Below are 16,414 nucleotides of genomic sequence, written 5' to 3' on the forward strand. Positions count from 1 at the left end.
GCTGGGGGAAGGGAGGGTACTAGACAGATGGAGGGAAGTGGAGAGAGAGAGAGAGGATGTGTGGGGGTTTGGATGAGGGGTGGAGGAAAGTCAGAGATTCCACAAGGGGTCAGGCAGATCAGACGGAGGCAGGACAAGTGGATGGAAAGGAAAGATATGGAAACCTCCAGGCAAGGCCTGCTGGTAGTAAGGCTTGGAGGCTAGAATTAGCCTGGCATGTGATGTGTCTTAGGCAGAGGGGCCCTCTGACAGTGTCAGAGAGGGAGACTAAATTGGGATCACCCTGTCTCCTACTTTGCCTCTTCTGCTGGAACAAAAGGAAATCTAAGACTCCCCTGGTGGTATGATGGTTAAGATTGCACTTCCACTGCATGGGCGTGGGGTTCGATCTTTGGTGGGGAACTAAGATCCCGCATGCTACACAGCATGGCCAGAAAGAGAGAGAGAGAGAGAGACAATCTAACTCCATTTGTAAAAGACATGGGTGACAGCTTAAGGTGAGGTTTCCAGCCTGGGAGAACCCACTCAGGGCCAACCTGGCTTTCCCGAGGCCAACTTAGAGTACCCCATTCCCAGATCCCACAGCTCCTCTTTCTGCTTCTTTTCCTATCTTTAGTCGTTGCCCAAACTTTGGGGTCTCCTTCATTCAGTGAAGGTTTAACAGGCATTTGTTTTGTGCCCGGCACTGTTCTGGGTTTCCCTTACCACAAACTGAGCTGGCTTAGACCTGTGTCAGGACTTGTCCAAAGTGTTAGTCATCCCCATGCCAAAGGAATTGAGGTAGTGTTGGAAGTGGCACAGGATGGGCCACCTGCGGGGAACGTCTGACCTAAGGTCTCCCCCCAGCTCTCAGAGCGGGGGTTTCTCATTTGTATAATTTGTGTCAATTGAACCAGGACTGAAATTTGAGAGAAACCAAAATTGGAGATCTGGGATTCAGAATATAGAGTTGCATTAGGTCTGGAAACAAAGGCTTAGGGTGGTTGGGCTTGTGTATGGTGGGAAAGTAAGTTATGGGTATGGTAAAGAGAGGGAAGGGAGTTGCTGAGGGATGAGGTGGGACAAGCCACCCGAGGCCAGATGATGCAGACCCTTGAATGCCAGGCCCCAACCCCTGGGGTTTTTCCTGAACGCAGTGGGGAGCCATGAGAGGAATTTGAGCAGGGTAGTGATATAGTTAACTTTGCATTTTAAATAGATGCTCTGACGTTTGTGCTGAAAACAGAAGGGAGGGGGAAGAGACTGGAGATGCTAAATTTGGCAGGAATGATGGTTGCCTTAGCCAGGGGAGGTGGCAGAGGAAATGGAGAGAAGGGAGTAGGTTCCAGAGATGTGTAGAGGAAAAACGAACCATTTACTGGGCCCCGAACTAGGTGTGTTACAGTGATTATCTTATTTAATCGGTGCAACTATCCTATAAGTACCATTTTAAATTATCTTACCTGTCCAAAGTCATACAGGAACAGATATTAGAGGTGGGATGCAAATTCCAGCAATTAGATGCCAAAGCCCATGCTCTTCATACATACATTTGAACTATACATTCAGATAGTTCAAAATTCAAAAGTACAGAGGAGTATAAAGTGAAAGTTTCCCTTCCCTCTGGAGGCAACCAGTGTTATCAGATATCTTTTATACAGTTATAGGATGCTGTACTGATAAGTTAGCACAATGGCTAACAGTAACAGATGCTGGAGCCAAACTTCCTGGGTTCAAATCCTAGCTCCGCCACTTACCAGCTGTTCAAAGTTCAGCCACTTACCAGCTATTCAAATCCTAGTTCTATCGCTTTCCAACTGTATTACTTTAGAAAATTCCTTCAGCTTAGTTTGGGATAGTAGTAGTACCTGACTCATAGAGTTGTTGTGAGGATTTAAATGAGTGATATATAAGAAGCTCACAGAATTGCCACAATTTGAAATGTTAGTTATTCTATCATTATGATACAATCCCTTCATTCTGTTTGTACACAATTCCCACATAGTTTGGCCTCTTGCATTTCTTACTTAAGTGTCTTGGATATCATTACACAGCTCCATATTATTAGTAATGACAGCTACATAGTACTCCATTTTGTGGCTCTAGCTGAGTTTTTTGTTAAACTGGCCACCAGTAATGAGCACTTGGGAAGTGTCCACATTTCCTTATTTTTATAATAAAAAATAAAGAGCACGGCAGTGTATCATCTTATACATACCTTCTTTAGCACATGTATGAATCTCCCTGCAAGACAAATTCCTACAAGTGTGAAGTGCTGAGCCACATATATGGACTTGATAGTTTTCTATATCCTGCCAAACTATTCTCTACAGAAGTTATACCAATTTAATTTCCATGGGCAATTTATGAGAATGCCTATTTCTGGCCAACCCGCTAATATTGAGCATTATCAAACTGTCTTATATTCCCCACCCTCAAAGGTGAAAAACAATGTCTTGGTAGCTTTTATAGGCATTTATTTTAGTATGAGTGAGGCTTAGCATTTTAAATTCCAACTGTATTTATCCATTGGCTTCTACAACGTGGCAATTGCCATTGACCTCGGTGGGCCTCATTTTGGCAGCATGAAGGAGGTGTAATCCAATTAAGAGAGGACTGAGGAATAAACAGGTTGTAACAAGTGTAGCGAAAAAGCAAGAGAGTTCCAGAAAAACATCTATTTCTGCTTTATTGACTATGCCAAAGCCTTTGACTGTGTGGATCACAATAAACTGTGAAAATTCTCAAAGAGATGGGAATACCAGACCACCTGACCTGCCTCTTGAAAAACCTGTATGCAAGTCAGGAAGCAACAGCTAGAACTGGACATGGAACAACAGACTGGTTCCAAATAGGAAAAGGAGTACATCAAGGCTGTATATTGTCACCCTGCTTATTTAACTTATATGCTGAGTACATCATGAGAAACACTGGGCTGGAAGAAGCACAAGCTGGAATCAAGATTGCTGGGAGAAATATCAATAACCTCAGATATGCAGATGACACTACCCTTATGGCAGAAAGTGAAGAGGAACTAAAGAGCCTCTTGAGGAAAGTGAAAGAGGAGAAGGAAAAAGTTGGCTTAAAGCTCAACATTCAGAAAACTGAGATCATGGCATCTGGTCCCATCACTTCATGGGAAATAGATGGGGAAACAGTGGAAACAGTGTCAGACTTTATTTTGGGGGTCTCCAAAATCACTGCAGATGGTGATTGCAGCCATGAAATTAAAAGATGCTTACTCCTTGGAAGGAAAGTTATGACCAACCTAGACAGCATATTAAAAAGCGGAGACATTACTTTGCCAACAAAGGTCCATCTAGTCAAGGCTATGGTTTTTCCAGTGGTCATGTATGGATGTGAGAGTTGGACTGTGAAGAAAGCTGAGCACTGAAAAATTGATGCTTTTGAACTGTGGTGTTGGAGAAGACTCTTGAGAGTCCCTTGGAGTGCAAGGAGATCCAACCAGTCCATCCTAAAGGAGATCAGTCCTGGGTGTACATTGGAAGGACTGATGCTGAAACTGAAACTCCAATACTTTGGCCACCTTATTCGAAGAGTTGACTCATTGGAAAAGACCCTGATGCTTGGAGGGATTGGGGGCAGGAGGAGAAGGGGACGACAGGATGAGATGGCTGGATGGCATCACTGACTCAATGGGCATGAGTTTGAGTAAGCTCCGGGAGTTGGTGATGGACAGGGAAGCCTGACGTGCTGCAATTCATGGGGTCACAGAGTTGGACACAACTGAGCGACTGAGCTGAACTGAACTGAACAAGTGTAGAGTTGGAGTAGGGAGTTGACTAAGTTGTTCCTTAGTCAAAGCAACACTTTGACTAAGGAAGAGAGAAACAGGGGAGATAGTTGGGAGTGGGAGGGTGTTTTGGTTTTTTTTTTTTTTAATGTGCTGAAAATGCAGAAAAGAAGAAACCCTCAAGACCCTGAACTACGTTTAAATTGCAGGGATTTGGGGAACTACGTTTAAATTGCAGGGGCTTTGGGCACTGTCAATAACTAGCTGGGTAACGTTATACAAGTCGCTTAACCTCTCTGGGGACTAATTTTCCTCACTTATAAAAATGGGGACAATGGTCCCTACCACATAGGGACGTTCTAAGGATTAAATAAATGAACACATTCAACAAATTCAGTAAAGGGCTGGCAAACTGTCATACTGTAGGACGGAACGGTCCGCCTCCCCAGATCTCTAGCCGTGTTTTCAGAGATCACGACCTTCCCAGAGAATTCTCACGGTTCCAACCTCCCGGCTGGAATGGCGACCAGTGAGATTTAGACACGGCCGCTGTGCGCAGGCTCCCTTGGCGAGTGAGGCGGGGGTGCGAGGGGCGGAGCTGCGGCCTCCTGGGCTGTTCCGACGATCGAGCGCCGCCCCCGCCGCACCCTGCGCCCGCCCTTGCTAGCAGGCGCCTCCCGCCCCCTGCATTGCTGATGCTGCTGCTGGCCGACATGGACGTGGTGAATCAGGTACGCGTTCCAGCACCGCGGACAGAGCCCGCCGCTGCCCGGCCTCCTCGCCCGGCTCGCAGTGAATCTGCCTACTCTAAGAGGTGGTGGCCAGAATTCTAGCAGCGGACGCCTGGTCCCCGGCTCTGGGGCTGGGGTCTGCGGCAGACGAGGGGAGGGAAGGGGAGGTGGAGAAAAGGAGTGCGCCCTTTGCCGCAGCGAGGGCTGTCCTCACTGCCGCAGCGGGAGCCTCCAGAAGCCATTTCCTTACAGGCGAGCGAGGAAGAAGAGGGGTCTTAGAGCTAAGGTATAGGCAAGGAGGGAAGGGAAGGGAGAATGGAAGGAAGATTGGAGGGTGCTGCGGATGAGCTAGGAAATAGAGCGACAGAAGGAGTGGGGGCGGGGGTGCAAGGGAGGGCTGACACCTGCCCCTTCCAGACCCTTCCAGATGGTACCCTGGTAGACGACCACCTCTTCCCCCAGAGCAGACCAAGGGGGACGATCGGTTTCGCTTCTCCCAAACCCCTAGTCTCCCTTCCCCCGGCACATATACAGTGAAGCCATGTCCCAGCTCTCCTCCACCTTAATCAGTCCAGACCTTTTGCCATCGCGCTCTTCTTCACCACCTTAGAACCTCGCCCATCTCTAACCAGGACTAACCCCTCCCCATCCTCATCATCTCAGACACCCCACCACCATCATCTGACTCACCTTTACCGCTGCAGACCCCTCCCCCACCCTAGCCAACCCCACTCCCTCCCTGTTGTGACTCACCTTCACCATCCAAGACCATTTCCCCCACCTTAATGAACCCCAACTCCTTCCTCACTCTCTCCACCTGATCCCCTTTGCCATCTGACTCATCTTTAAGATTTCAAACCTTCTCTCCTTCCTTAATTAGTCCTGACTCCATCTCCATCTTCCTCACCCTTGAACCCCTCTTCCATCTATCTCCCCACCTCCCTGAACCCCAGGGATCTTCTTCAGAGACCCTGAGCTCACACCTTCCCCAAAGTGTCGCTTTCTCCTTTTCACCTTCTCTCCAAATGTCACTCTCTCCCCGAGATCACATGCCTTATCCCCAGGGGTTATTGCCTGGTGGCCTTGTCCCTCACCTCCCTCTCCATCCCCAACAACCCCACCCTTCCCCACTAATTCTCTCCTCAGCTGGTGGCTGGGGGTCAGTTCCGGGTGGTCAAGGAGCCCCTCGGCTTCGTGAAGGTGCTGCAATGGGTGAGTGTGGTCTGAGCTGTGGGGAGAAAGAGGGAGGTACTGGGATTCGGAAGAGCAGAGGTGGAATATGGATGGAGAGGGAGGAATAGATGGGTGGGTGGGGGGCAAAGGGTATGGGGAAATTGGGCTCCAGGGTGAAGTCCCAGGGCATTGGGGCCAGAGAATGGATGGGCCGTGATGTAACATCACATAAAGCCAAGGGTACCCACATCATGAAGTGGAATATTGTGATGTGCTACTTGCTCTCCTGAGGTGAGAGAGGGGCAAGGGAGGTGAAGCCTGAAGCTGGTTGCTCCAGGGAGAGACACAAAGCCAGAGAAACCCATAGACAGTGAAGGAGACAGAGAGAATGGGAGATCAGGAATGATGGAGACAGAGATGGAAATACCCAGAAAAAAAGATATAGAGATGAGAAAGAGACAAAGAAATGGGAGACAGAGAAAGATGAACAGAGATGCAAAGAGAAACAGACACAGGAAGAAGAAGAAAAGTGGGGTGGGGAAGAGGAAGAAAAGTGGGGTGGGGAAGAGAAAGAGGTAGAAGGAGAAGAGACCCACTGGGAAAAGAGAAAGAGATAAATTGATAAACAGAAAGGCAGGAGGGAGATAGAGAGAGCACCGTAGAGACAACGAGTCAGAGACAAAGCAGGGAGTTAGAGACAGATCAAGAAATAGAAAGACACACACAGAGAGACATACATTCAGAGAGAGATATAGATAGAGAGAGAGAAGAGGCGGAAAGAGACACACATAGATACTAGAGAAGTAGAGAGAGAAACAGAGAGACAGAGATATTTGAGGAAGACAAAGACATTGAGAAATAGAGAGAGAGAAAGAGACTGAGAGAAGTAGAGACACAGAGGACAACAGAGACAGGCAGAATACAGAGAGAGAGAGAGAGAGAGAGACAGAGACACAGAGAGAGAAATAGAGACTGAGCCAGAACAAGGGGAATCAGAGCATTATTGAGATGTAGAGCCCAAGAGAGACAGTGGGAGAAAGACTGGAAGAGATAGTCACACCCCTCTAATCAGCTTGTCCTTGGGCCCCATGAGCCCTGATTAGGGGGTGGGGGTGGGGACTAGTCCATCTGCTGCTGCCTATGCTGGGTCCTGATCTGTCCAGAGGAGGGCAGCCCCATCCCACGTGCACACAGGCTCACTGTGGCCATCCCCACCCCTACTGCCCAAGGTCTTTGCCATCTTCGCCTTTGCCACATGCGGCAGTTACAGTGGGGAGTTCCAGCTGAGTGTGGACTGTGCCAACAAGACCAAGAGTGACCTCAACATCGAGGTCGAATTCGAGTACCCCTTCAGGTGTGCCCCCACTCTAGCCCACCCCTGGGATCCTGACAGGCCTGGGATGGGGGTGGGGGGTTGGGACTGGCCGACACTTCCACCCCAGAGGCTCCTGCCCAGCCTGCACCTCGAGAGACCACACCCACTCAGGTCACTGCGCATGCACTGAGCACCTACCTTGTGCCTGGCACTGCTCTGGACATCTGGGACACGTGGTGACCAAGACAGGCATAGGCTGTTGCCCTCTGGCTATGTTCTAGTGAAGGGGAGGGACAGGAGACTAGCAATAAATAAGATTCAAAATTATATATATATATATATACACACACACACATATATATGTATCCTTAATGCCATAGGATAATAATGTTAGCCAATATTATTATTTAATTCCCATTCATTCATTCCATATACATTTCTTGAGAACCTATTTTATGTCAGGTACTGCTCAAAGTGCTGGGGATAAAACAGTGAACAAAACAGACCAAGCTACCTTATGGAGCCAACATTATAACAAATAAACAAATTAATAAAGATAATTGCAAATTGGGAGAAATCCAAGGAGGGGATCCTCCTGCAGGGTCTTAAAATAGAGAATAATGAGGAGGTGCTGCTTAGCCATAGGGAAGGATTAAACCCAATTAAGCAGTTCGAAAAATTATTGTGCTCTCACCGTATGCTGGATGCTAGGTACACGAGAGTGAGCACAAGCAGGCAAAGTGGCTGCCCTAATGGAGAGGCTTCCCTCCTAGCCATGGAAAGACAGGGACTTACAAGAACAATTTCAATGGAGGCTCCTGAGGCTCTTCCACTACTAGGACAAGACACATACCTGCTCCAGGTCTCCATTTCTTCATCCGTAAAAGGAGATAATAATACTCATCCTATAGGGTTATGATACATATTAAGTGAATTAATACTTGTAAAATGCTTAGCACAGTGCCAGACACACAATAAGCACTCCATAAGTGTTTGTTAAAATAAGGGAAATAAAGAAGTTTAAAGGACTCAGGAAAGAGGTCAGGGATTGAGTTGGAAATTAGGGATTTTTGAGCATTAAGGGTAAATGTAGGTTCAGGAGATCATCCAAGGTGAGAGGGAAGACTGAAGAGAGGATAGTCCAGCAGTGGTCCTGAGCAATAATCAAAAGAAAAGTGCCAGGGAGGCATGGTCTGAGAGGCTGGGGAGGGGGCATGGCAACCAGGGATCCACCAGCTCACAGAAGCCAAGGGAATTTGGGGAAGGAGTAGGGGTTGCAGCATGGGATACTTTGGAATCTAGAAGGCCACAAAAATCTGTGGCCCCCAACACCTCCCATGCCTAGAGCCTCAGGTCCTGAGGATCTGCCCTTTACCCACAAGTCTGCCAGGGAAAAAAAAATCTTTAGCCTGTGTTCCCCTTGACCAACCCTGACACTGCCCCAATAACCCCCCTTAAGGACCCCTCATTCCCCCTAGAAACCCAAAAACTCAAACCAGACCCAACTCCTAGCTCCATCATTTAGCAGCCTTGCAGCCCCGGATAAGTAACTTAGTCTTGCAGAGCCTTGGTTTGTTCTTCTGTAAAACAGGTATAATAATGCCTCCTTTAGAGAATTGTGGGGGAGGGTCCTTAAAAGAGGCAATTATGTAAAATGCTTAGAGCTGATCAATACATTTAAGCTTTGCTATACAAGGGCACTGGCACCATTTGCTTATCTCAGGATCCTGCCCTCCAACCTGAGGTCGGAGCTCAGGGACGTCACCCCAGTCTTTCTCCCCACACACATTCCTCCTTATGACCCCTCTTCCCTCACACCACATGTCTTCGCAGTTTGCCCCCACCCGCCCCACCCACACCTCACATACACCCATACCGTTCTTGCATCCCTTCTACCCTCCCATCTTTCTGTCCGTCTCCTCCTATCTTGTAGTCTCTGGGCTCTCCTCAGCTATGTACACATTTGTTTTTCTTTTGAGGACCTGAAGTGAGGTGGAGAGAAGAGTCAACATGACATAGGGGGAAAACACAGGATTCAGATCCCAATTCTGTCATTCCCATGCCAGCTGTGTGACTTTAGGCAAGTCAATGCATTTCTTGAAGCCTCTGTTTCTGCCTCCACATATTTCATTTAATAAATACTTATTGAGCGCCTACTATGTGGCAGCACTGTTCAGAGACTTAAGGGCATAACAGTGAACAAAACCAAGGGAAAAGCCTTGCCCTCTTGTGCTTACAGCAAAAATCAAGGGAAAAAGTAACATACATGGTATGTCCAGGGGTATCACAGTTACAGAGAAAATGGAGTAAAGAAGGGGCCTAAGGAGTGCTGGGAGGGAATGGTTAGATTTAATTTTAAATAGATCAGGGAAGACCTCACTGAGAAGATGACCAGTGTAGCAAAGCTTGAAGGAGATGGAATGAGTAAGATATGAGATATCTAGGAGAGCATTCTAGTGCAAAGATCCTAGGGTGGGAGGGCGCCTGGTGTGTTCTGCAAAGTGCCTAGATTGGAGTGAGGGCTGAATAACACCTATTTCACCGGGATGTTCTCAGCAATCACTGAAATGTGACTGCAGGACTTTCCCGGTGGTCTAGTGGTTAGGACTCTATGCTAGGGTTCAATCCCTAGTCAGGGAACTAGGATCCCACAAGCCCTGTGGTGCAACCATAAAAGCCAAACAGCAACAAATAATGAAATGTGACTGGTACACAGTAGGTGCTCGTGAATGGTTATCTCCTCCTCTTCCTGGGACCATGTCAGAATCTGGGAGGATCCATGCCTGGGAAGGGGGGAGGGGAAGGGAGTTCTTAGGGCCTAGGCCACACCTGCCCACCTCTCTCCACAGGCTGCACGAAGTGTACTTTGAGGCACCCACCTGCCAAGGGGACCCTAAAAAAATCTTCCTGGTGGGGAACTACTCCTCATCAGCTGAATTCTTTGTCACCGTGGCCGTGTTTGCCTTCCTCTACTCCATGGGGGCTCTGGCTACCTACATCTTCCTGCAGAACAAGTACCGAGAGAACAACAAGGGGCCCATGCTGGTGAGCTCCCACAGCCACTCACATGCATGCAGGGGCCAGGGGACATGGAGCCTTGGGGACGCAGCCATTTTCACAGGCCGCACCAAATTCCAGACAGGCTCACACGCAAGCACTGCTGCTACGAGCATCAGAGACATTGACTCATAGAGTGACAGGGACACATCTACAGCCCACACGGAATCCCAGACACCTGGAAACTTACCACCTCTCACCAAACCCCACAGCCTAGATGAAAGAAAGGAGCACACAGAGGTTCATTACGTCAGTCATGCTTGTCATCCATCACACCACACAGACACACTGATTCCTATACAGCCGTACTCATACACCCTCATTCCAGATAAAAATGACACAAATCCCCACATTAAGACATAAGTGGAAAGACACACTACTTGCCACAGATTAGACAACCAACTCAAAGAACCCTCCTCACACACACACACCCCCCCCAACATACCACAATCACACTCTCACACCCTCTGTGTCACATATACACACAAATACACACACATCCAAGCGAGAAGGGCCACCTTCAAGTGAGCATTGGGGGCTTCAAGAGCTGGAAAGGCAGGGGAGAGACAGCCTCTTCTGGGGGACCCTCCTCTCCCAAGAAAGCCTGGGATCTGAGGAGGCCCCACAGCCCAGCATGACGCAGCCCACTCATGGTGCTGTATCCTTCTCCCCTGCCTGTCCTAGGACTTTCTGGCCACAGCAGTGTTTGCCTTCATGTGGCTGGTTAGCTCATCGGCCTGGGCCAAGGGGCTGTCAGATGTGAAGATGGCCACAGACCCAGAGAACATTATTAAGGGGATGCATGTCTGCCACCAGCCAGGGAATACATGCAAGGAGCTGAGGGACCCTGTGACCTCTGGCCTCAACACCTCAGTGGTAAGTCCTGGGAAGCTGGCTGGGCCAGCTAGGGAGGGTGGCTGGGAAACTTAATCTGGCATGGGGAGTGGGGAGTAGTGGAGAGAAAAAAATGAGAGGAGAATTCCAAAGAAATCCAAGAGGGCTCCCTGGAGGAGGCATGCAAACAACAGCACCTTGAAGGATGAGATAGTAATTGTAATCACTGTGACACTACAAACTGTTCCCAAAAGGGGAACATGAGATTTTCTGTCCAGTTAGGTCCTGGATCCAAGGCTCAGCCTAGTCATGTAGAATCTCTGGCAACTCAGTGAGTACCCTCTAGGGACCCGTTTCCTTACATGCAAAAGAAAAGAATAACTTGAAATGTTTCTCATCTGGACGCCCCCTACTGGCCAGAGTCAGGCTGAGCTCAAATCCCGGTTCTGCCACTTGCAAGCTCTATAACCTGTAACCATCAATAGATAAGTCTCTCAGACCTCAGTTTGAGCATATAAATTGAAAACAAGAGGTCCTGCTTCAAAGTTGATTAGTGGAATAATAACATGCAAAATGCTTAGAAAAAGACCTGGCACATGGTAAGTCGTATACACGTGTTACAGATGTTAAGGTTCCATTTTTTTCTGTCAATTGCTGGCTATCAGACCAGCCACTTAGCTTCTCTGGGCCTCAGTTTCCTCAACTGTAAAGTAGAAATATTACTTTCTGTCCCCAAACTGAATTACATTGTACGTACTTATACAAATTCCATATCTTTGTTTTAGTATAAATCATATATTTATATACTTTACACATATGTATTTATACATAAGCCCCTGGTGGCTTAGTGGTAAAGAAACTGCCTGCAATACAGGAGACGTGGGTTCGATCCCTCGGTCAAGATGATCTCCTGGAGAAGGAAATAGCAACCCACTCCAGTATTCTTGCCTGGAAAATCCCGTTTATGTACTTTATACATATGTATTTATACATATGTGTGTATGTGTTTATTAGTGTTATGCCTACATATTTAATAAAAATTTATGCTTAACATTTTACTATATCTTACAAAATTAGATTCATTTACTACATTCTGTACATGTATAAACGTGTATATATGCAAATACATAAACACATATATCCCTGGGAATGTGAATTCTAATCACCCCCACCAAGGTGATTTTTTTGCACATAGACATTCATGTGCTGGGACTCGGAGGGTCAGGGTCTCAGAAACCACCACCCTCCGGGCGCCCGCGAATCCAAGCCCGATGCAAACAGTCTCAATGATCCCCGGGACCACCAGGGCAATGGGTGCTAGATGACAGCAGAGCTTTGTCTCCCCGCAGGTGTTTGGCTTCCTGAACCTAGTGCTCTGGGTCGGCAACCTGTGGTTCGTGTTCAAGGAGACAGGCTGGGCCGCCCCATTCCTGCGCGCTCCTCCCGGTGCCCCCGAGAAGCAACCAGCGCCCGGGGACGCCTATGGCGAGGCAGGCTACGGGCAGGGCCCCGGCGGGTACGGGCCCCAGGACTCCTACGGGCCCCAGGGCGGCTATCAGCCAGACTACGGGCAGCCGGCCAGCAGCGGTGGCGGTGGCTATGGGCCTCAGGGCGACTACGGGCAGCAAGGCTACGGCCCTCAGGGCGCACCCACATCCTTCTCCAATCAGATGTAGTCTGGTGAGTGACAGACGGGTGAGGTGGCCAATGAGCGCTCACGAGAGGAGATGGGCGGGTCAACGAACCAATAAGAGGCAGGAGAATATGTACATAGGACGCTAGCTGGACAAGTAAGGACGGCCGTTTGAAGGCGCCAATAGAGAGGCGGAGCTACATGTTAAGGACGAGTAACTAGCCAATGGTGGAGAGGAGATGAGTGGCTTTTGAAAATAGGCAGAATGAAGAGCCAATGGGAGAGAGGTGGAAGTGCTGCTCTGGAAGGGAGGAGAGAGAAGCGGGCAGAGCAACCAATGAAAGGAGGAATAACAGGAGGATTTGCGTACTGGAAAGTCGGCTGGGCGCAGGCGCCGAAGAGGGAAGAGGAGGTGGGTCTTAGCCTATGTGTTATAAGGCCAATGGATGATGAGGATAAATGGGCTTGAATCATGAAGGTCAGCGATTACTAATCTGGAAAGAGGTGACAGATCTGCCACCTCTCCGCAACCGTGGAGATGAGGGGGGTGGTGTGGAATTTCCAAGAAGGAAAGGGGCGGGGCGGAGCGAAGCAGGGGGCATTGGAAAGTCTTGCCTGCCTTGTTGGGACCCTAAAGAGAAGCGAGATGTCCCTCGCATCTGAGAGGGGAAAATGGGAAATAGAGACAGGCTGATGGCGTTAGAGGGGAAGGCAAGGAAGTGGCAACACAGGTGGAGGTAGCTTCTGGCACTTGGCCAGGATGGAAAGGGCAGGGAGGAGTTTATTAGGTATCTCATATACAATTCATTAAAAATTCCTGTTGGCTCTACCTTCAAAATATATCTATAATCTTCACACTGTCCCTCTGGACCTCTTCACTGGTTTCCACTCCCATTCCCATTATATGTTGCTCACAGCTTGGGGAACAACCCTGTTAAATCCTAAATCAAGCCACAGCTCTCCTGTGCTCAGAACTTAGATCTCTGCTGGGGCTCACTCAGATTAAAAGCCAAAGCCTTCACTATGGCCCACGAGGCCCTACACAATCTAGCCCCACCCCTCATTTCTCTGACCTCTCATCCCCAACCACTCCCCCTGACTCTGTTCCTGCCACACTGGCCATCTCGATGTGCCAGGCACAGTCCAAGTTCATGGTCTTGGTACTTGCTTTCTCCTTGGAGTTTCAAACCCACACACATGATAACCTTACCTGGCCAACTCCTTACAAGTCCCTTCTCTTACCTTTCCCTATGTTTTCTTTATCACAGTCTGTAATTATTAGTTTATATATATATATTTTTTTTTTAGTTTATATATTTATTTACTATCTCTTCTACTAGATTAGGGGATGTCACCATGACTAATTCATTCCATAGATAAATCAGAGCACTACTAATGTTAAGAAACATTTACTGAAACAACATAGCATGAAACATTTTACTATCATTTTAAAATTTCCCCTTGATTTATACCTGATCCAGAGTCAAAGCTGAAGTCCTCACAACTTTGTCCACAAGGCCCTATGTGACCCCATTACCTACCTCTCTGACATCACCTTCTATCACTCTCCCTTGCTCACTCCAATGAAGCCCCACAGATCTCCTTGCTGTTCCTCAAACACACTAGATGTGGTCTCACCCCAGGGCCCTTGCACTGGTGGCTGTGCTCCCTGCCCAGAATGTATTTCTCCTTGGTTATCTGCATGGTTCATTCCCTCACCTCCTTAAGTCTTTATTCCAATGTCACTTCTTCAATGAGGTCTTCTCTGACTACCTACTTACTAGAGCAACCTTTCTTTCCCTACTGGCACTCCTGGTCCCCCTCATCACAGTCTACTTTTTGTTTTTCCATTTCACTTATTATCACCTTATGTCATACTAGATAGCTTATTTACACATCATGGTCATTGTTTGAAGTCTCTCTGTCTCCCCTGCTACAATGTAAGCTCCACAAAGATATGGATCTTCGCTCTGCTCAATGTAGTTTTTCAGCAATGAGGAGAGCAGTACCTGTTAACAGATGTTTTTGGATTAGGGGAAACCAATCCAAAAGGAAACCATAATTTCTTTGGTACCTAATCTAGTGGAGGTAAGGTATATCTTCCCAACAGGAGCAGCTGGGATGAAGCTGATCCCAAGACTATAAATGAAGGAAGAAGGAAGGAAGAAGGGCATGGCAGATAGAGGGTAAAGCCTGGGCAGAGGCATAGCAGCCCAGCCCTTCTCTAAAGGCACTACCTGTGTCTGGACCACCTCTCCTTTTTGTGTCTTTTGTCTCCACAGGTCAGTGCAGCCTGGGAGGACCCCATGGGTAGGCAAGAGCTCAGGAGAAGGCCTGCCCCCACTTACCACCCCTACACCCCAGGTCTCCACCCCTCAAGCCAGGAGACCCTTAACTGTCTTTGCTGTTTATATATATATATATTATATATAAATATCTATTTATCTGTCTAAGCCCTGCCCCCACTCCACTCCCCTTGTGCATTAAGGACCCGATCTTGAGTGGGCCCTTCTCTTACCCCTACCCCTTCCCCTTCATCCTTTGGCCCCTCTCTGTTCTCTGGCCCTGTGCTCTAAGGTTGGGGGGACTCTTTAAGGGGCACAGGGAGGAGACAGAAGGCTGCGTGGGGAGGGTGGGTGTGAGTTCAGACTATCTCCCCTTTCTCCCTCTCCTCCTCCTGACTCTGGCCTTGATTTCCTCCAGCAATTCCTGAACAGGGGCCATTAGGGAAAATCCAACACTGAAGAGGGGAGACTGGGTGATCCTGGGACCCAAGGTGGTCTTGGAGAGGAGCCCTGGAGTGGAGGGGACTAATCAGCAGATGGATTGGGTTCCAGACATATTGGATTTGGAGTCTCAAGAAGAGGGGTGCCCTACAGCATTCTAGAATGGGGCTTGGAAGGAGGCTGAGGGTGGGGGTCTAGAAGGGGTGGAGCTTTGAGTGAGGCAGTGGTAGGGCCCACAGTGGGCAGGGGTTAGAGTAGGACAGAGTTCTAAGGAAGGAGTGTGACTTGGGACCTGGGAACCAGGTAGAGAAAAACGCTGAGGGCTGGTTTTAGAGAGGCTGGGGCTTGAACTAGACAGTGGGTGAGGCTCCAGAGAGGGCGGGTCTCGGATTGGGACCAGAATCTATGAAAGGGGTGTGACTTGGAACTTTCCATAGACTGAGTTTGATTCCAAAGCGGGCAGGGCAAGCCTAGAAGTGGGATTCAGGAATGGGCCAAACTTGGAGTGAGGTTATGGTCAGGATTCTAGACAGCTAGGGACTCATAGTGGGGGCGGGGCCTGCCTGGTGGTTTCTAAAAGGGCAGCCCTGCCCCCGCAATGGAGCAATGAAGAAAAATATATTTTAAAGTGGATGGGCTTGGCAGTGGGGAGGGTAGGATGAAAGGCTTGGCTGGGGCTGAGGGATGGGTTTTGTTAGGGGTGGGGGAATATCTTTTGCCAAGGCTGGGGACTGAGGGGGCCCAGAAGAGCTGAGAAATAAAACTTGGAGGTTAAGGGGTGGGATCCAGAGAGAGGCACCCCCCACACACTTTTGCCCACCCTGAGATGGGCCGGATAGGCAATCAGTGGACAGAGCCAGAGGGTCTGTGGGGCCAACCCACCCTCTCTCCCCGATTCCCTTGCCTCCTCCCTCCCTCCACACCCGCTTCCGTCCGTCCCGGGGTGGTTGGAGGCCCGGTCTGGAGCCCCTATCCTGCACCCTCTGCTGTGTCTGTGGCGTCCGTAGTGCCTGTGATCGTGTGTTGCCATTTTGTCTGGCTGTTGCCCCTTCCCCACCCCTCCAGACCTTCTCCCTTTCCCGTGCCCTTCGATATTGTTTGAAGACTCCCTCCCCGAGGAAGAACAAATATGATTAATTCTCCCCTAAATAAATTCCTCAACCACCTAGTCCACACGGCTCTGACTTCTCAGTGTCTTTTGGTGGGGCGGGG

The 16,414-nt window shown here is 48.8% G+C and overlaps 1 protein-coding gene across 1 annotated transcript; it reads left to right on the forward strand.

The window, feature by feature from the left end:
• Positions 1 to 4,391: 4,391 nt before the first annotated feature.
• SYP (synaptophysin) lies at positions 4,392 to 16,373 on the forward strand. The gene is made up of 7 exons (XM_061137861.1): positions 4,392 to 4,464; positions 5,611 to 5,676; positions 6,867 to 6,991; positions 9,802 to 9,997; positions 10,694 to 10,885; positions 12,193 to 12,523; positions 14,759 to 16,373. Exons 1-6 carry the CDS (start codon positions 4,429 to 4,431, stop codon positions 12,517 to 12,519), a joined length of 942 nt encoding a protein of 313 aa, XP_060993844.1. The 5' UTR covers positions 4,392 to 4,428; the 3' UTR covers positions 12,520 to 12,523; positions 14,759 to 16,373.
• Positions 16,374 to 16,414: the final 41 nt, after the last annotated feature.

Source organism: Dama dama, chromosome X (assembly GCF_033118175.1).
Source record: "Dama dama isolate Ldn47 chromosome X, ASM3311817v1, whole genome shotgun sequence".
Lineage (NCBI taxonomy): Eukaryota > Metazoa > Chordata > Mammalia > Artiodactyla > Cervidae > Dama > Dama dama.

Bases quoted from the DNA above. Each gene is read 5' to 3' on its own strand.
- SYP (XM_061137861.1), top strand. From the start codon at position 4,429: ATGCTGCTGCTGGCCGACATGGACGTGGTGAATCAG. The intron at 4,465-5,610 runs GTACGCGTTCCA...TTCTCTCCTCAG, and splicing joins ACATGGACGTGGTGAATCAG to CTGGTGGCTGGGGGTCAGTT. The intron at 10,886-12,192 runs GTAAGTCCTGGG...GTCTCCCCGCAG, and splicing joins CTGGCCTCAACACCTCAGTG to GTGTTTGGCTTCCTGAACCT.